The 21482-nt window shown below is 38.2% G+C and overlaps 1 protein-coding gene across 1 annotated transcript in view; it reads right to left on the bottom strand.

Annotated features, from left to right (window-relative positions):
• Positions 1–21482, bottom strand: part of cux2b (cut-like homeobox 2b) — a 159362-nt gene that overhangs the window by 11143 nt on the left and 126737 nt on the right. The window contains exons 5-16 of the mRNA XM_079636523.1: positions 16216–16347; positions 15727–15847; positions 14758–14834; positions 14605–14671; positions 8827–8875; positions 6234–6338; positions 5796–5993; positions 3917–3975; positions 3780–3828; positions 3428–3527; positions 1936–2577; positions 653–751 (exon numbers count right to left, since the gene is read on the bottom strand). Coding sequence (XP_079492649.1) covers positions 653–751; positions 1936–2577; positions 3428–3527; positions 3780–3828; positions 3917–3975; positions 5796–5993; positions 6234–6338; positions 8827–8875; positions 14605–14671; positions 14758–14834; positions 15727–15847; positions 16216–16347 — 1698 coding nt within the window. The remainder of the gene's footprint in view (positions 1–652; positions 752–1935; positions 2578–3427; positions 3528–3779; positions 3829–3916; positions 3976–5795; positions 5994–6233; positions 6339–8826; positions 8876–14604; positions 14672–14757; positions 14835–15726; positions 15848–16215; positions 16348–21482) is intronic.

Here is a 21482-nt window from a genome sequence, read left to right as displayed (position 1 = left end):
TATTATTATTTAAAATATTTCAGAATTAAATATAGTAGACAGTGCACGATGACACACCCTGCATTAGTATGCGAGTTTCATTGCAATGGAACCCATGATCTTGACGTTGAATGCAAAATATAAATAAAATATTTTTCTTATTCTATATTTTTATTAATCTAACATCCTTCAATAAACAAGATAAATGTAAGATTAGAAGCAAAATTTCATAAGATAACTTATTTTCAGGGAACACATTTTTTTTATTAATTATTTATATAAAAAAGTAATTATTATACATTTATCTTGTATGTACCTCACTAAATGTTGTTATAGTTAGGCTTATAAAATATGTTTAAGCATATTTTTATGATTACTATTTTTGTTCTATTTATATTCATTACACATTTTTAAAGTTTAAATCAGGATATGTTCTCAAGTGAGACAATTTTGTTTCTCAAGTCCCGGTAAATGTATCTTATTTTAGATTTTTTTTTTGCGCAGTGCAGAAGTAATTCTGGAGCATGAGTAGATGATTCCAACAAACATACACACATCAGGTCTCCCGTTATGCAGAACAATCATACGCGCAGATCCATTTCCATACTGCTGTGTGTTATTGTGTGCGGTTCATAAACTGCCTGTGGATTTGGTGTCTCTGTACCGTACCCACCTCTCTGTGACTGGATCTCCTTCTTGGCCTGCTCTAGAATATTCTTGATGGCATCATCTGACCCAGTTTCAGGAGTTCGGATGCGAGGAGTGATGCTCCCTGAGAGAGATAGAGAGATAGAGAGAGGGAGAGAGAGAGAGAGAGGAGAGAGAGAGAGAGAGAGAGAGAGAGAGAGAGGTGAGTGGGCCGGCTGATCAGAGAGCAGATCCAAAGCCTTGCGTTTGATTGCTAGATCAATGGCCGCCTTTGAGAAGCTGGCATCAAGTGAGGGTGCGCTAACACGAGAAAGCTTTACTTTCAAAACTGAGGAAGAAAACAGCGCTGTGAGAGCATCACAACAAACACGAGTGCGGAAGTTGTGCACGGAAACAGCGATGTACAGGAAACTGGACTGCCTCTCTCTGAGGGTCTGGAGCGGTTCTGTGGGGTTTAGAGGATGAGAGCGCTTCCGGATGACAGACGGGCCCATAGGATCGGTCAAAGGCTTGAAACAGTTCACAACACATTCATCCTCCATAATGTGGAATCAAATTAGAAGCACACAGCAGGTGCACAATATTAGTTGTGATCTCTCTTGACACCTGTCAGGAACATTTCAGGATCATATTCAGCGCGCACGCACGCACGCGTGTTTTAAGCTATTTGAATTACGAGGACTCATGAAATGTCCTCATAAACCACGTGTACGTTGTAATACCAGTGTAATACACATGTCATTATACACATTTGTGTCCTCATAAATCACATAAACAAGCGCACGCACACACACACACACACACACACACACACACACACACACACACACACAGCCGTTTTAATGGCCGTGAAGATGATATTATTAATGATATCATTGTAGTATTTTTTGTCTTGCCTTTATAGTGATTTAAAAGCATTGCATTATTGTATTAACTGTAACCCAAACTTAACCCTTACTTTAAAATGTGATTGGTTAGTAGGAATTTTGTGTTAGGACCAATAAGAATGCAGTTCCAAGAAGATCTTCTACATGAAAAATTCACCAAATGTATCAAACAAAAATATTTCCATGTTTTTTTTAAAACCAAAGAAAGTTATATATAAAAAAGGTTAAGCTGTATTGTCATGTAAATGTCAGCATTATTACTAGATATTTTATACATATATATATATATAGGTTGGTATAGCTAATGTGTTTGTAATGTAATAATTGATGTAATTGTGATGTGATGTCAATAAGGCGACTGCATGTTTAAACTGTCCCACCGTAACGAGTGTGTCCTCTCGGGTCGGCTGGGTTCACTCACCTCGCTGGCGGACCTGGATGGTGCGTAACGCCAGGATGTTCTGCTCATCTGACAGGAACTGCTTCATCTTGATGAAAGGCTCTTTGCCTTTGACGGTGAGTTTCCTCCAGGGTTTGGGTCGGGCCAGGATCTCGCTGACCGAGCCCTGCGAGAGGCCCAGCACGTAGTGACCGAACACACGCTGACCGATGTTGTGTTTCAGCAACTGCTCTTTCACCTGAAAAGCGATCTCTGCAGTGTCCACCTGGTCGTCGTCTCCTCCCCCTGAGCTGCCGCTCTCCGATTGGTCGCTTGGCATGCCTGTCTCCATTGCGACTGGCATAGAGGCGTTCTGATTGGCTGACATGAGGGCCGCTTTGGCAGCGTAGAGGGCGGTGGGGAACGCCATGATGGAGGAGCCGTCTTTCTTGAAGAGGGGAGACAGGAGCTGCTTCTGCAGGAGTTGATCTCCGGGATGTTTCTCGCCCGAGAAGGGCGACACTGAGAAGGGGCGGGGCAGTTCGTGGGTGGAGGGGGGCGTGTCAGTGGGCGGGCCCGGGCTGGAGGAAGTGCGCCCATCTATGGGCAGTGTTCCCGGAGGAGAGGAATACGACCCCGCCGGGCGACTCACGCTCTTGCTGGAGTCCTCAGCATGACCCGCATCTTAGACAGAGAGACGAAATACATGTTCATTTGGAAAAACTGATGGTTATCTCTCTCAAATCTGACTGGATGAGCTATATAAACACAACTACTAAATAAATAAAGTACTAAATATAAATAATTATTCATTATTTTATTTAATGACCATATTTTATTAGAATAACTTTATTTAATAACACTGATAAAAAAATCAAAAAAATATATAAAATGCATATAATTGTATATTTAATAAATAATGTATGCATATATATATATATATAATAAAATTCAATAAAAGCCATTTATACAGTTTAGAATTACAAAAAATATTGTCACTAATATAATAATCACTAATTTTAATTGATGATTAATTTAATATTAACAAACATATATAAATCTATACACATTATATATATATATATATATATATACACACACACATTATTAGTAATTATTTAATTTAATAACATTATTAAATAAAAACACAAACAATATATATAAGTTTAGAATGATACAATTTAGCTTTATTATACAACATATTTTACCACATAAAATGTGTAGCTGTATTTTATTTTAGTATCACTCAGATACTATTAGTTTTTTTTATATTTAAAAAATAATAATTTTAGTTTAAAATGTTTTATTGTGTTTGTCATTTGTATTAGTTTTATTAGTCAAAATAATTTTTTATTTCAGTAGATCAAATTAAACTACCGTAAATGAAAAAGAGAAATGTTGCTTTAATAACCAGCCATAAAACAAGGTTTATAAAAATAATTTCAGTAATATTTTTTGAATATTTTATTTCAGTTAAAGTTTATAATAACCCTTCTACAAGGTACTTCATCAAAGACAGAAGGGAAAAGCTCACCGCTGGTGTGTAAAACTCTGACTTTATCCACAAGAAATTTGTGAGAGGGTAGAAAGGCTTCTTTGTCCAGCAGCAGCGCCTCAGCGGTTTTGGCCGATTCCTACACACACACACACACACACACACACACACAGGCAGTTAAACTCTCATGATCGATGCAGATCTACATTATGGATGACGCTAGTGAGGCGTTTACACACAGATCACTGTGGCGTTTCCTCATTGACAACTGTTGTTCATGGGGAAGTTTATTTGTCTTTTAGTTGAGAGGGTCCGTAACGTTGTGTCAATAAAATGCAATGCTGTTAAAAATCCTAAAGCTCTCTGCAGGAATAACACTTGTTTCACTCACCTGGGATGAACTACCATTGGCTGATGCCAGTTTCATGGCTTTCAGGATGCTGCAGGACACACACACACACACACACACACGTTAACATCATCATCCTGATACATCATGGCTATAGTGTGTGTTCCTGGAAAGCTCACCTGAGTTCTGTTTTGATCTCTTCATAATCCATCTGGGACTGTAGTTTGGCCTCCAGGGTCTACAGACACAAATCAAGATGTTAATTATGGGTCATTGTTAAATCAATACAGACATGAGAGACAACAGACGGAGAAACAACCAATATGTTGTAGTCTGGTTTCTTGTCAAATTTATAAGAAACACACATCGATTTAAAATTGCATGAAAAATTGCAAAATTTTGCATCATCTTTTATGTTCACAGAGACTGCGTTTATTTGATATATTATTACAATTTCAAAGAACAGTTTTTTTTATGTGAATACATTTTAAAATGTAATTTATTCCTGTGATCAAAGCTGAATTTTCAGCATCATTACTTCAGTCTTCAGTGTCACATGATCCTTCAGAAATCATTCTACATTTCTGATTATTATCAATGTTGAAAACAGTTGTGCTGCTTCATATTTTTGTGGAAACCGATACATTTTATTTGTCAGCATTCCTGAATGAACCGAAAGTTCAAAAGAACAGCATTTATTTGAAATATAAATATGCTGTAACATTATAAATGTATTTTTTGTCACTTTTGATGCTTAGTGAATATTATTATTATTCTTTTTTTAACTTTTGAATGGCAGTTTACAGAAATAGCACAAAGCATAAGGTTAGTTAGATTTGTCTCTATTGATAGATGTTATATGATCTATTATTTGGATTGTATTGGGTGTAATGTGTTTATATCTGTATTTGCCTTTCTTTTTATTTGCACATTGTCTTACTGTACAGCACTTTGGTTCTCTGTTGCCTTTAAATGTGCTATAGAAATCAAATTTGACTTGACTTGTTTATTTACACAATCTTGGCACTATTTTACACACGTGATGGAATCTCTGGACGTTTGGATGTAATGTAAGTGCCTTAGCTAAAAGTATGGTACTGTAAATGTAAACATAGTAAAAATGGAGCTGAGAATACCATGCATATATGACTGAAATCTGAAATCAAACTGAAATCATAAACAAATTAGCCAAAAATATTTAATAAACAACATGCAAGAGGTGGAAAATGCTGAAGGAAATGCTTGTAGCATATGAGCCTCTTTAAACCTAATGCCTGGTTCAGATTACACGATTTTAGCCCGATTTTGGCACGATTCGTTTGACGTAGGGTGTCGTGGGGATTCGTAAACGGCAACGGGCGTCGGGATGCAAGATTCGATCGTTTCGTCTCGTATAGTGTGTTATAGTGGGCGACAACCTACGTCGCGTCTGCGATGCCTCACGACATCACGGCAAAAAGACTAGCGTGTTTGATTTTTTTCCAGTCCTCCACGACGAGAGTGAGCTAGTGAGCGAGAGTGTGTGTGTGTGAGCATGTGTGTGTGTGCGCTAGTGAGTGAGCAAGAGTGAGTGTGTGTGTGTGCGTGAGTGAGCATGTGTGCATTTGTGTGTGTGAGCGAGTGAGTGAGCGTGTGTGTGTGTGTGTGTGCGAGAGAGTGTGTGTGCGTGAGTGAGTGAGCATGTGTGCATTTGTGTGTGTGAGTGAGTGAGTGAGCGTGTGTGTGTGTGTGTGTGTGTGTGTGTGCGAGAGAGTGTGTGTGCGTGAGTGAGTGAGCATGTGTGCATTTGTGTGTGTGTGTGTGTGGTTGTGTGTGCACGTGAGAGTGAGTGTGTGTGTATGTGTGCGAGTGAATGTGTGTGTGTGAGACGGCACGCGATGGCTGGTCGGAAAGCAACGTGTAGTCTGACAAGAGTTTAGGAGTCAAAATCGCGTAATCTGACACAGTGGTTACAGAGTTACATAGAAACAATTAAGCTGGTGGTAAAAGTATAGTTTTAAACTATAATATACTGACCTCATATTACAGCAACATGAATGAAGTTTGATTTGCTCTCACCTCTATAGCTTCTGACTTATAGGCCAGCTGCCGCTCCAGCTCTGCCATCTGATTGGCCGAGGAGTCCTGGACTTCCTGTAAGGTGAACTGGAGTCTCTGGACGTTCTCGAGCAGTCTGAGGATCTCTCTGTCCTTGGAGAACAGCACCACCTCCAGCCGCGACAGCGAGCCCTCGTCCCGCTCCTCGCGCCCCCTCTCCTGAGACCACCGATGAAAGGAGGAGATCAGGGGGACATGACACTCTCTTTTCAACTTCAAAATACCATCCTGCGCTCTGGCTTGCTATAATCACAGCGCCTCAGAGAGCCACTAATGAGGTTCCAGTGGTGTGGGAGCAAGTGATCATTTCCTCACACTTCAGATCGGACATGTTAAGGTGGCAATTTGTGGCGAGGCGAGTCGTCCGGCTTTCATCTGAAAGCGAGACTCGGTCTTTACCTCCTTGGGTCGGTCTTCTGACGGGCCGGTCCCTTTAGAAGTGCTCTGAGCGCCGGCGAGCTGCTCCCTCAGCCTCTCCACCTCCCGCTGGGCAAAGTCTGCTCTCTGACATCAAACACAAGAGTTTGGACAACTTTAGAGAAGGCTGAACAACCAGCGTGTGTGCACCGAACCCCAAGAAGTTTTTAGACACTTGCAACCCTGTAAAGTTTGAAATTATAGTCAGAAAAATATAAACCGAACAGTTTAATTGAAACTGTGATACTCAAATTTCGAAGGCTTCTAAATGATCCTCATGATCAAAACTTTGCTTTGCACACAATCAACTACATGCCTTCTGTCGTCTTATACTTTTTTAGCAAGTAAAAGACGTTTTAGTGTAACTGTACAAACATCTTCTATCTTGTGGTTTGAAGTAAACATAAGAATAACTTTTATATTGTTAGTAATATTGCTAGATGAACACTTATGGACTGAAGCAACTGAGGTTTACTTGATTATCCATGCATCAGTTTTTTTGTTATTGAAAAATTCATGTTCAAACATGAGCATCAAATATGATCATCAGGCTTTTGAGGAAGGTTTATTTGTTCATCTATCAATCATCATTTTATTGCATTGCATTATGTTTTAAAACGACAGAGCTTTGATCATAACACTTTTGATCTTAGTAAAGACATATTATTGGGAGTTGACAGCTGATATTAATATGCATTATATGCAAGTATCTGCTATAGTGTTATAAAGATCTCACTGATTTACATCTTGTGTTTTGTCCATATAAATATCAGCATCTGCACCAAATTGCATATTTTTGCTCGGTTTTAACCTCTGATTAAAATTGCAATGTTTTCTCCTCCTCGAGTCTGAGCTCCATATCCTCACTATATCATAATATATAGGCCATAAAAGCCTAAAGCATTTAAGCATTTATAAAAGCATTTATTTGAAATAGAAATATTTTGTAACATTATAAATGTCTTTTTTTTGGTCACTTTTTTTGCTAAGTGAATATTAATTTATTTAAAAAAAAACTGAATGGCAGTTTACAGAAATAGCACAAAGCATTAGGTTAGTTAGATTTGTCTCTATTGATAGATGTTATATGATCTATTATTTGGATTGTATTGGGTGTAATGTGTTTATATCTGTATTTGCCTTCACTTTTTATGCTTTCTTTTTTATTGCATATTGTCTTACTGTACAGCACTTTGGTGCGACTCTGTTGCCTTTAAATGTGCTATAGAAATACTGGACTGAAGCAACTGAGATTTAATTAATTATCCATATTATTTTTTTAATTCATGTTCAAACATGAGTATCAAATATGATCATCAGGCTTTTGAGGAAGGTTTATTTGTTCGTCTATCAATCATCATGTTATTGCATTGCATTATGTTTTAAAACTACAGAGTCTAATGTCTCCTATGATTCTCATTTTTTTTTTAATTGTTTGTCTAATAAACTGTTGGATAATTTTTGTCAGGCTTTACATGGTCAATGTGGTTTAATAATTGTGATAATATACCACCCTGCTTCTCCATCTTACATTATGGCAGCACAAAAACGATAAAAGCCACAATCAACTGCACAATCAACTAATGTACATCCTTATTCTGTTGCATCAATGCTAAAAAAAATGCTTCCAGTCTTTTTCAATAAGATGAAAACAGAGAATTTCCCAAACACATCCATTTTACTTTAAGACCAAAATCACTTGAACGAGAATCATAATTATGACTTCCCAACTCGTACACAGGAGCTTCCCAGGAGGACGTAGTTCCCAGAAAAGCTCCTCCAGCACTTGAGCACGGATGACACTTGCTTTGATATTTTATTTCTAACACAATGACATTCACACGTTTATAAGTAGAACTCTAGCGTCAATACTTTTAGTCGTGATTTGCACTGTTTTATCATTTCAAACTGTTTCCTGACAAATGTTCGGCTTTCTTGAAAATAAAGGATGCTCACTTTGATATTTTGCATGCAATGATTTTTTCAGTCAATGTTAATGCAGACTGTTGTTTAGTGAAATACTGGGCAATTTGAGCATCAATACAAATCAGGGCCAAACATTCCCAGAGATCCATAATCAAGTGAACAATCAGGCCGAACGGAAGAAGAACGCCCTCGAAAGCCCAATCAGACGAGGTGTACAGGTGGCGAGAAACATCCGCAGGTAAAACAGCGGTTCTGCTGAGGTGCGTGTTTACTTGCAGGCACTTTCTTCTCAAACTGTTTACCTGCTCTGTCACACTCGGCCTGCTAATTAATGACTCATTTTCGAATCATTTATCTAAGAGCTGCTGGCAAAGGGAGAAAAAGCAAATCACAGTGGAAAAAAAGGAAGCAATCAGCGCAATGAAGTAACTAACAGCCCTCCTCGTTCGCCACATCTCTCAGCATCCATCTCTCCTGTCCTCCGCCGCTCGCACGGCATCATGGGTAATCACGGGTCTGCGAGAGCGAGGACGAGGAGGGCGGTGGGGGAGGAAGAGGGTCTAATTAAACTCAAAGCTTGATTAGGAAGGTGATTATCTTCACGACGACAGCGTCTCAATCAGAGGCTGAGAGGAGGGCACACACTCACCTGGTTGGCCTTCTCCAGGTTCACCATTAGAGCTCCCATCTCCTCCAGTCTGGAAGACACAAACCACACGTCAAACCAGCAGCACGGTTAATGCTCACAGATTCATGCCACTAAAGTGATGCAAAGTGCAGAGCGACAGGTTCACTTGGTACCGGACACCAGCGAGAGGAAGTTGTTTTGAAACTGTAGTTTGCCAAGCTACACATAAAGTACTTAAAGAACAGCTATTAGATAGTCAACAGACTAATTATGGCATTTATAAATATAAAAAATAAGGTAACACTTTAGTTAAGGGTCTAATTCTCACTTTTAACATGCTTATAATACTAGGATATTGGCTGTTTATTAGTACTTATAAAGCACATATTAATGCCTTATTCTACATCCCTTAATCCTACCCAATACCTAAACTTAACAACTTTACTAACTATTAATAAACAGTAATTAGGAGTTGATTGTGGCAAAAGTCGCAGTTAATAGTGAGAAATGGACCCTAAACTAAAGTGTGACCAAAATAAATATTGTGTTTAATAATAAACTGTTTTTAAAGTGTAAATGGATAACTTCTACTTTTAGCTTACTTAAAAAAAAAAAAAAAGATTTATTAAAATATATTTTTTAAAGTAGAATATTTTAAAATAAATATTGTATTTAGTAAAATATTATGTAAAATCATATTTAATATTATATTATATACATATTAAATAAAAACAAATTTATAAACTTGTAAAAAAATAAATAAATAAAAACTTCTATGTTATGTTCTATGCTATAAACTATGTTATGTTGTCATACTTAAACTCACAAAAGTCTAACAAAAGTCTTGCATTTTAAGTGGGACATTGGCTGGAAGTAAGAGCTTCACATATTAATCCAGTTCATTAGGAGAAAGATTCATCAGACTGATTCAAACTTTTAGAGTCTATTTGAGCGATTCATTAAAATAACTGCTTTATAAGATTAAATATTCTAAACTGGTTGCGATGCAAGAGAAAGATGTAATGACACAGTTTCTTTCACCATCACTGGATATCGGAAAACATTGATGTTGGATACAAATACATTGCTAAATGCATTGCCATGTACATCACATAGCATTTATATTTACATTTATGCATTTGGCAGACACTTTTATCCAGAGCAACTTAAGGCCCTTTCACACTGGACGCGATTTTGACGCACTAATAATTTCGCGATGGTTTTATTTCTTGATCAGCTGTTAGTGTAATGAGTGCTTACACACTGAACGCGAATGTGCTGCGGCAAAAAAACGACTAATTTTTTTTCGCTTCGATGCCGATTTTTTTTTACTTTGGCGCCGACAGAAAAGACTTCAGCCAGTCACATACAGTGGATTGCATGTAAACGTAGCCCTGATGATTTTAAGAGGACAGTTCACATAAGCAGACTGCCAGACGCTGCTCCGGACCGAGTGGTTCCCTGACGCTTGTGTTTGATCTCGTCAGATGCGGTGCCACTGTCTGAAGGAGCTCCTCAAATTGTCCCACTAACATCCAAAAGTGTGGAACCGGTGTTGTGCCGAATTTCAACCCCCTGCCAAATTATTACCCCCCTCATTGAAGTCAGTCCCTGATTGCCTAATCCTAACCCCTCCCCTAATCCTAAACCTACCAATACTAGGGGGGTAATAATTTGGCGGGGGTCAGAGTTCGGCACAACACCGGCCATGAGAAAGTTTTAGCTCCTGTACAAGATTAGCACACTCCCATTCAGACTCTCTGTTCTTTAAAGGTGCAATGTGTAATATCTCTGAGGATCTATTGACATAAAATGCAATATAAGATCCATAACTATGTTTTCAGTGGTGTATAAAGACCTTACTTAATGAACCGTTATGTTTTTATTACCTTAGAATGAGTCATTTATATCTACATAAGCGCGGACACCCCCTCTATAAAGATCGACATATCGTGACGTCATGTTTCTACCGTAGCCGACAGCGAACACACAGCGCTACACAGCATTTCGTCACTAACTTGAACGAGAAGCAGCAGAAAAAGACGCTGCAAAATTATGCGAAAATGAATGACCACAGATATTGTATAGAAAAATAAGGGAGAAATGAAGGCAAAAATCACGGGTCAACATCGGTGTGGCTTTTCACAGATGAAGGGTCTTATGAGGCAAAAATGCTTTCAAAGCAACACCAAAGTTGCCCTTTTTTCTGCTGGATAGGTATTCCAACTTTAACAATGCAAATGAAAACTGTTGTTTCATAATGTTAGCATTACCTAGAAGCTAGCCATAGACACCGTGAGAAGTGACTTTTCCCTTGTCAGTGGTGTAAAATATGTAGTTATATTGTTTCATGTAACTTAGTTATTCTCCCTTGCTGTGTTACGGCTTTGCTATGTGGGGATAAATGAGCTGGTTACGTTCGTGAGACGATCAGCTGATTAGTACTATTGACCGTAAAACACTAACGTTAGCCTACAGCATAACAGTTCATATTAGCCAGCTTAACTTTTACTAATCTTCTCCCTCGCTGTGTTGTGGGTTTGCTATGTGGGAAGAAATGCGCTGGTTACGTCGGCCACCGTAGCTTCTCTTTCGAGTTTGAAAAGGAAGGGATAGGCCGTAAGTGACTATCTGTTTGCAATTTGCAAATCTCACCACTAGATGCCGCTAAAAAAATCACACACTGCACATTTAAGATTGGGTGCACTTTGCAGCTGATGTGAATGGTTTTGACACAAACTACTCGCTTTTTCGTTTCGCTTTATCGTTACGCGTCCGGTGTGAAAGGGCCTTTACATTGCATTTCAAGGTACACGTTTACATTCTCATCAGTTCTTGCTTTCCCTGTGAATCGAACCCATGACCTAGGCGTTGCAAGCGCCAACGCTCCACTGTTTGAGCTACAGGAAAGCATAGCAGAAGCAACACCGAACGCAACTACAGTATTCACACTGGGGTCCACATGAATCTGCCTAAAAAGGGTCCTTGTGCTGCTCTCCAGAGAAACACGCAAACCACAAATAGAAGAAATAAATAAATGAACAAGTTCAAAAGTTCTTAAGGGAGACACTGAAGTCACTAAAATGCAAGGTTTGCTGTCATTAGAGTCGAGTGAGTCATATCTTATCTAGCGCTGTGTTCGGCATCATCGTATCCCAACATGCCCACACACGCGTGCGCTCGGCACAATCAGAGAGCTCTCATTTGAATAGCGTCTCGGGGAGATTATTCATAAGGTTTGTTTGAAGTTCAACGGTTTCCTCTCAGCCATCAGGGAGTTGATTTTCAAAAGGTGGAGAGGCAGCGGAATAAAGAGAAGTGAAAGATTGATTAAACATGTGAGTCTCTGAGGTTGCGCTAAACAAAGATACCTTCTCAATTAGACGAGATTCGCTTTAAGAGCACAATCAGAGAAATTTAGTCTGAAGAGAGGGCCGTTCAGCGCACTCGCGAGCCTTCCAGTTTCTCCGTCTGTCTAAGTCAAGACCGCTAATGCAATCGTATCATCAGCGGCCGTTGTTTGCGACAGAAAGAGAAGCAGATGGAAGTTCATCAGCTGAACAGAAGTTGGTCTGAACTAAACAAGGAAACCCAACTCAGGTCTGCCACATCAGAACCGGACCAGATTTATTTCAGGTTTAATATGATGTTCTGAGACGAGCAAAAATATTAAAGGACAGGGTTTAAGAGGTCTGCATGAGCATGAAGTTGTATATCAAATAATCTAATAGTATTTAAGTTATAATTATATTTTACATATATGTGTAAAGTATTTTGTGTATACATATATTTTAAACATTGATATTATGTATTGTTAGAGGTATCGAGGGGATGTTGTTTATTGTTAATTGTCTTTGTGATTGTATGGCGAGACCAAAGACCAATTTTCAGCTAACTAACTAACTAACTAACTAACTAACTAACTAACTAACTAACTAACTAACTAACTAACTAACTAACTAACTAACTAACTAACTAACTAACTAACTAACTAACTAACTAACTAACAGATGCGGTATCCCATAATGCAATGCACCCGAACTCTGACGTGTGCGCACCAAAAGTGCGCGTCTGGAGAGATTTTGAACCCGGGTTGGCTGGTTAGGCTGGTTTCGGGTGAGAATCGAGTGTAGGTTGGGTATTTAACTTTAACTAACTTTTAACTTTTAACTAAGGTCAGAGAAGTAAAATTTTGGATGAGACTGGAAAGGGTAATGGAGGTTTTGTGTGCCGTAAACTGGAGACACCATGTTTCAGGAAAATAGATGCTCCGCTTCAGACAAATCAAACATAGCTTGAGATGAAATCACAGAAACTGTTCCAATGAATACAAAGAAAGGAAACGCAACAAACATCAGCATAATATGGACTAGATGCGGATCGGGCCGCATTTTTTTTGTCGAAGCCTGGCCCGCGTCTGACAAAAATCTAATTTCCTCATGCTAATGACGCATATACGTTTGTTTATGTGGGAAGCCCACTTTTAGGAACTGTAGGAAGGCATTCGGAAATGTCAACAGATGAGCATATCAGCGCACACGGAGCAACAAGCGCTCTTAACCCCTTATATTGGCACCACGGCCATTACATATTTAAAACAGTAATATCCTATACTAAACCTAAACCAATCTTGACAAACTATATATCATTTGAAAGCGTACAATCTCTAGTTTTCATTTTGAAAATACATTACAGAGGTGCCGTAATTTATCAATTTGCAACAAGAATATTTTTATACTCCTTCAGACCTTTATTTTGAAATAGTGATGAACATGAAAAATCATGAAAGAATGGTAAAAACCTCAGTTTGTTTTCATGCCAAGAGTTCAAAAGATAGCATCCATTCAATTCCTTTAGAAAAAAAGTTCTGAAAATGTTTTAAATATAAAGAAAAAAATATTCAATTCACCATTTGTGATGTGGCAGCGAGCTATAATGCACATACGTGTTCTTTGTGTGTTTCTTAGAGGTTGAATTCATTTAAAAATCTGCCAAACTTCCAATACTACTTCTGAATAGGATGTCTACTTCATAAATTGTATGAAAATTGTAAAAATAATGGTTCAGATCACTCAAACAACATATGGAAATGGAGGCGCCCTTATATGGGCAGTAATGTCAATGAGCAATCTCACTGAAAGCTTATTTTTTGAGATATCAACCTAAAATTTGAAACACAACTTGTTCAGATTTTTGGCTTTGATTTTTTTGCAGTTTTAGAGTCCTCCAGGTTTTGAAAATATATATTTTATATAAAATATGAATAATTAAATTATTAACATTGTACATTTTCATAAACTCAAACTTCTATAACTTTTTTTCTGTTTAACTTTCTTAATTTATTTCACTTCTACAAAAATCTGCCAAATGTTTTCTTAAAAACAAGACCAATCTTACATCTATATTCCAAAGCATGCTTGAATTACAACCATTTAAGTTCGGAATGTGCATTTTCATGTCTATAAAAAAAAAGGTTAACACAGGCGCGTGCACATTATCACGTGTTTCGTTGTCACGGCAACAAACAAATTTCCGCACGCAGGAAGACGGATGTTAGGGTAATATTTAACATTTATTTTAATCACAAAAACGAACATTTGCATCAAGTGAAACCTACATAATAAGCTTTTTTAAATGTAAAATGATCAATGCCTTATCGCGCTGATGTGACCGAGCCCGACCCGAACCCGAACATCATTTCTAAATATCTGTCCGAGCCCGGCCCTTCGGGTACCGTTAGGTATCCATCCTCTAATATGGACACGTGTTATCAGTTGCCACAGTGAATAAGTGTCTTACTTTTCCGCCTTTTCCTTGTCGTATTTGCACCTCAGCTCCTGCAGCTCCGTTCGGGCCGAGGTCAGTGCTGTGAGACAGAGACACGGGTGCAATTATTGACCTCTGACCTCATATCAAGCCTCAGATGACCTCAGTGTTTGATATGGATCTTACATGACTGAAGCGCTTTGATCCGGTCCTCAGCCTGGCCGAGTCTGACAGGCAGTGAAATGTCTGATTCATGTTCCTCCCTGTGGAAACCCAGAGACATCGCAGAGATCAGAACAGGAAGTGACTGAACCCCCCGCTGAGAAATTATCAAGCCGCTTGAATGGATCTCTGGAAACCCACAGCTGATTTCATCTTATTACATCTTCGCCGGATTACAGTAGCATACTATGTAAAGTTTGCGAAATGTGAAGTATACAAGGACTGTGTGAGATGCGGAATCCCATAATGCAATGAATATTGACTGTGACAAACATAAAATTATTACTAATTAGTAATTACCTAAAATTAGATTGAAAATGTGATCAAAATAAAATTATAATTTAATAAAAAAATTATATTTCATATACTAACCATTTTTGGTATACCAACAAGACACCACTCACTGAATTAAACATGCATAGGTCATGCAACAACAAATGTAGTATATATATATATATATTTGTGTACGTATATACCACAGGCAATGATATGCGCAGTATTATTTAACGTGTTGACGTAATTTCCACTGAAACAGGAAGACAGTAGAAGCCAAAGCCATTGAATCGTTCCCTATCCCCTATGTAGTGCACTATGTGCCATTCACCATGTAGAAAATAGTGAAAGTGTGAACAAGTGATGGATTTCATCTGCAGATTCAGCGTCTATTTATAATGTAGGGGGCGGGGCTTCAGATTCTAGAGAGCATTTGATTGGACAGCTGAAAGCTGAAGTGCAGTGTGATGCCATCAAAATCATTGATCGTATTGGTGGAAGTGAGAGACTGGAAGTTTTGAATGTTTTGGAGCACACTAGCTTATAGATGACATCAAGACGAACATATTCACACTAAAAGCCAAAAAAACTTACATTTTGATTTCATGGGCACTTTAAAATCTGAACAAATTCTGTCAGATCTTCCAGCGCGTTACGTACCCTTCCTGCGGGTCCTGGTGGTTTTGGAGCGGGGCGTTCTGTGTGCTGTTCGGTGTCATCATGGGCCGCTGGGTCGACGCCTCCCCCGTCTCCACGGTTACAGGGCCCTCCTTTGTGTGTTCTAAACACAGTTATTTAAATATTGTAACATTGTAACCAAGCAACATTCTCTTTGGAATAACAAGTGTAACCTAACAGTGTTAAGAAAATATTCTAAAACATTCTAAAGTTTGTGTTGTGTGTGGGTGTGGGTGTGGGTGTGTGTGTGCGTGTGTGTGTGTGTGCGTGTGTGTGAGAGTGAGTGAGTGTGTGTGTGTGTGTGAGAGTGAGTGAGTGTGTGAGAGTGAGTGTGTGTGTGTGCGCGTGCGTGTGTGTGTGCGCGTGCGTGTGTGTGCGCGTGCGTGCGTGTGTGTGTGTGTGTGTGTGAGAGAGTGAGTGTGTGTGTGTGTGTGTGTGTGTGTGTGTGTGTGTGTGTGTGTAGACTCTGACCTGCTTTGTCAAGGCACTCCAGGTGTCTCCTCCAGTTCTCAGAGGTTTCTGTGACCAGAGCATCACCTTCAGGGGCCGAACGCTGAAGATCCGCCAGTCGCTCCTGTGTGGCTTCCAGCAGCGGAGCCGGATCTGCACGAACACACACATTCAAAGAGACATAAAGCTACATTAGTGCGCGGTCACCTGGGCGAAAACAGCTCCGTTGTCCAATAGCGATTCATGTAGCTCACACTTTCTGTTGGTCGACGTGGCGAATGCATGACCAACTTTAACATGATCAGAATCTGTGTGGAAATATGAAACCCTCTCGTGAAACTCCTGATCCTGTGGATTCCTATTCAAATGACCGCATTTTGCTCATTTGCTTATTTAATTTGTCACCATTCCTATGGGTAACATGGGTAACACTTTACAATAAGGACCCATTAGTTAACATGTTAATGCATTAACTAACAATAAGCAATACATTTGCTTAATATTAATAGATACATTTTTTTAGTTTTAATAATGCATTAGTAAAATATTGCAATTAACATTAAGATGACTTCCTGGTTTAGAAGTGTTGCTCATGGTTAGTTCCATGTTAACTAATGTTAACAAATGGCTCCTTATTGTGAAGTGTTCCCAAAAAATCCCACATCAGAACGAATCAAGATATTCCCTCCACATCAGGCCTAGAAACCACCAGCCTCCGCTGCTTAACTCGCTCCCAAATACTTATCTAGACAAATCCAACAAAGTAGAAGAGGATAAAAAGTCACCCAAAAAAGAAATGGCATATATATGTATATAAAAAAGGTGAGATTCTTTAGCACAACAGAGGAGCTGTTTTGCAATGCATGTGTCTCAGCGAGGGGCCCATGGGGCCAACTAGGAGGCTGTTTCTGCGCTAACAAGTCTCCTCTGGATCATTTGATCATTTAAATTATTATGCCAGGAATCCTCAGGAGGCGACTCGGCTCTCCACATCACAGGGCTGTTTTTAATCTTCCGTCTTCCCTTTCTTCCCCTGAAAAAGTTGAGCTGTGCGCGGCGGCTCAGAGAGGAGTCGTGCTCCTGTTGTGTACCTGGCAAAGGAGGTGACTCCCCGAACCGAGGAGGCTCATGGGAGCGGGCTGACGCGGGGAGGGGAGATACGAGGCTTTCAACCCTCCAAAAGAAGAGGGAAATCGCTTCTTTTTCCTCCTCGACCCGTGACGGCTTTCATCCTGCGCGACAGGGGTCCTGATCCGCTCAACCGGAGACAGATCCGCTCTCGTAGCTGCAAAACATCCCTGGAAACGCGCGGACAGACGATACGACTGAATCGAGGTCAGGCCGGGAGGCCGCGAGGGCGAGCGGCGCATTTAATAAATCAGGATGTTAAAAACAGACTTATAAATGCAGAGCGCATGCACGTGTGCGCTTTGTTACAAAAGCACGGTGGATGTTGCGTCAGTCACTTGGGACACTGCTTTTAAGAGTAGTAGAACTCCTTTTACACAAAGACGACGGATTAAATCAGTGCGCATCAACTCCTTTATCGCTTTCTTTTAAGTTCTAATGATCAAACCCTTCAGGCTTTATTCTCAAACGCAAGCAGAGACTCTCCTCAATCAGAGAAACTCTGCAAACTTGATGCATTTGTGAGACGGCAGAAATCACATTATGGAAGCCGCTGAGATATTAAAGTGTGTGTTTGTGCATCTGAATGATGTCTGGATGCATCTGGATTAAACTGTACTGGGAAGTGATCAAACCACAGACATATTGCATGTGGCTTCTGCTTAATTTCCAGGGAAAGAAACCAATAACACAGTCTCAAAAGGGATATTTCTTTGCACATGTATACCAAAGCAATACAACATTTTTATTTATATTTATTTTTCCTGGCATGGTCCCATTATATATATATATATATATATATATTTTTTTTTTTTTTTTTTTTTGTACATCAGTAGATGCCATGATATGCTAGGAAAGACCATGAAGTTGTATGTCCAGTAAATACTGGAAAAGTTTCAAAATAGCATTACCATCTGATTTTTGGATGGTACTTTCAAAATTAATGTACCGTGCTATTTAAATGATACTACAAATACCATGGTATATTAGCTTATAATGTACCATACAATTACTATCATTGTATCATGGTACCGCCAAAGCATTTTTTGACATCACTGTAAACCCCAACGCTCAAAATACTTAATTGGTTTGAGTAGGACAAACTTAAATTAAACTAATTAGTTCAGTCAAATTAACTTTTATGAGTATTTAGCATTTTCTTTTTCTTTCAAGTTCACAGAACTGATATATTTTAAGTAAGCTGAACTGTTTCATTGTTTTGAGTTTAATGAAGTTATTTCTTTTAGTTTAGACAAACTTAAGTTTAACTGAAACGGCTGGGATGTCTATTTCCCAGAATGCTTTGCCGATGGCACTCGAAAGGGAGAGTAAATGCTAAAATTAAGTGTAATATAATGTTTTTTTTGTTGTACCAGACTAATGTTAAGTGGGGGATTTAGTAGTGATTAATGTTTTGTTATGCTAATTTAGAAGAATTTCTGTTAATGTTGGTTTTAGGATAGTTACCCTCATGGTGACGAGTGGAGCATGATCTTGATTTGAGGGCAAATAATAGCTTTATATTGTTGCACTCATACAACAAGTGCTTCTGTATAACATACTATTGCTAATATGTTAACAAATTAGTATGTTAGCAGATTAGCTTGTTAAAGCTAACTAAGTTTATACTAATAAAAGTGTTCACATTGAGATTGCATAAAAGTTTTAAGTTAATTGTATGAATTAGTGTACTCATGCATTTTAATTGTTCTTAACTTGAAATGTATAAGTACAAAATAAAAATCTGCTAGTTCTGCTTACTTAAACTTTGAATTTTTAGAACTTATTTTTTAATTTTTATTAAATTTTCTTAAATGTTTTGAGTTCTGCCAACTTATTCGGGTTTACAGTCTCCAAGGTCCTTAAAAAGTCACATGTCACTATCATGCTTTTTTTGACAACAGTGTATTCCTGGAGTAAAAATGTAAATATCATAGTATAATCCACCACCCAAAAATGAGTCATCATTTACTGATGAAAGTCAAAAGAATTATGTACAGGATTAATTATGTATTATAATTATATAGAATGTCCAAGTAGCACACATAATTAAATTAATTGTGAATAATTTAATCATAATAATTTTTTTTTTTTTTTTTTCCGAAACATATATTTAATCTTATACTCCAAGTATAAGTAAATATGATGTCTATGGAGAAAACACTTTGGAAAATCAGTTTTCGTTGCATGTTAATTTGCTTTCCCCAATAAAAAAATGATGTCAGATCTGCAATACTAAAATAGCCGTCACGTTCATTCTGTCCAATCTGCTTTGTGCTGTAAAGTTTATTCATGTTGATTACAGCGGCTATTAGCGAGTGCCAAACATATTCTATCAAATCAGATGCAATCATCCGCTGATTAAATGAAGTGTTAATGGCAGGTAACGGAGGACGAGTGTCGCTCAGGGTTTGGACATCACAGACCGCAGATTATCTTTAATGAATCTGTCCTTTAACCGTCCATGTGCATACACTGCTCGTTTTCTCATTTCTCCATAACTTCATTATTACGCTTGATTGGATGTTTGCCTTCAGGTCATGTTAACTAATACCAGCAACCCCTTTATAAATCATAACCACGCACACAAAAAAACAAAACAATCAATTTCAACATGTGTACAGAACATTAATATGAGAATAAAGCGGTTGGGGAATGTTTCTGGTAGTATGTTATCCCACACATAACCATACTGGTGTTGTGTGTGTACACCGTGTGTACACAACCTAATTCTTCTTTATTGAATTACCAGAAGTAAAGCCAAACCAGTATTTATTTCTGAGATGACAACTGGAAACCCCCAGCAGAATCACACATGCACAATGACGATGATGTCTACTCTACATCACTGCATGCTGCATATTGCTTCATAGACTATTTCAGAAAGAAGTATGCAGTGCACAGCATGCAGTAAACACTAAGCCGTGTGTGAACACAGCCTTTGTTCCTGACGCTCAAACGGCTGCTTCTTGCACACCGATATCAGTTCGCTTTATATAGGGAATGCATGAAGTGATACAACAACAACAAAAAAACTTGAATAAAATGTAAATCAGTTTGGATAAAAGCATCTGCCAAATGTATAAACATATACTTCTGTTCAAAACTTTGGGGTCGGTGTGTTTTGTTTTTTAAATAAATAATCTAATACTTTAATTCAGAGAGGATAAATAAAAGTGATCAAAAGTGACAGTAAAGACATTTATAATGTTTTAAAAGAGTTTTTGGTAACACTTTATAAGGTTTCATTAGTTAGTTAACATGAACTAAGAATGAACAATACTTTGAACATTAACATAAAGTTAATGTTCAACATTTATTAATATTATTAAAATCTAAAGTTAAGAAATACATACATACATCATTAACAACCAATGAACAGTATTGTATTATCATTAAAAAGTTTAATAAGTACTGTACAAATGTATTTCTCATTATTAGTTCATGCATTAAAAAGATTTAACAAATGAGACCGTATTAGTTACCAATTTTTTTATTTAAAATAAATGCTGTTCTTTTGAACTTTGTGCATCAAAGAATCTTGATTTTTTTTAATCGGTTTCCATAAAAATATGAAGCAGCGCAACTGTTTTCAACATTGATAATAATCAGAAATATTTCTTGAGCAAATCATCATATTATACTGATTTCTGGAGGATCATGTGACACTGAAGACTGGAGTAATGATGCTGATAATACAGCTTTGATCACAGGAATAAATTACACTTTATAATATATTCACATAGAAAAAAAGCTATTTTAAATTGCAATAATATTTCACAATATTACTCATTTTACATAATATAACTGCAGCCTTAGTGAGCAGAAGAGACTTCTTTAAGAACATTTGGACGGTTCAACAGTATTTTGCATTACTTCACGAGTCACCAAGATCTTCACATCAGCAATTTACTGATTTTAGGTGTGTGTGTCTCACTGGTGTGATGTGGACATGTTGATTTCAACATTGAATTTTTTCCGAACTGTGTTCCACAAAAACCTGCTTTTCGTCTTCTGCTTTCAACTCTAATTAATGATGCTTTTCATGAACGTGTATCTTCCCTCACACCTGATAAAACGACGGCCTAAACTCTCCGCGCCTGATGCAACATCCCCCAACTGATGACCCAAGCCCATCCAACAGAACCCCACCGATGCAG

The sequence above is a fragment of the Phoxinus phoxinus genome, assembly GCF_949152265.1.
Source record: "Phoxinus phoxinus genome assembly, chromosome: 15".
Lineage (NCBI taxonomy): Eukaryota > Metazoa > Chordata > Actinopteri > Cypriniformes > Leuciscidae > Phoxinus > Phoxinus phoxinus.
This window is presented reverse-complemented; position numbering and strand designations above follow the sequence as displayed.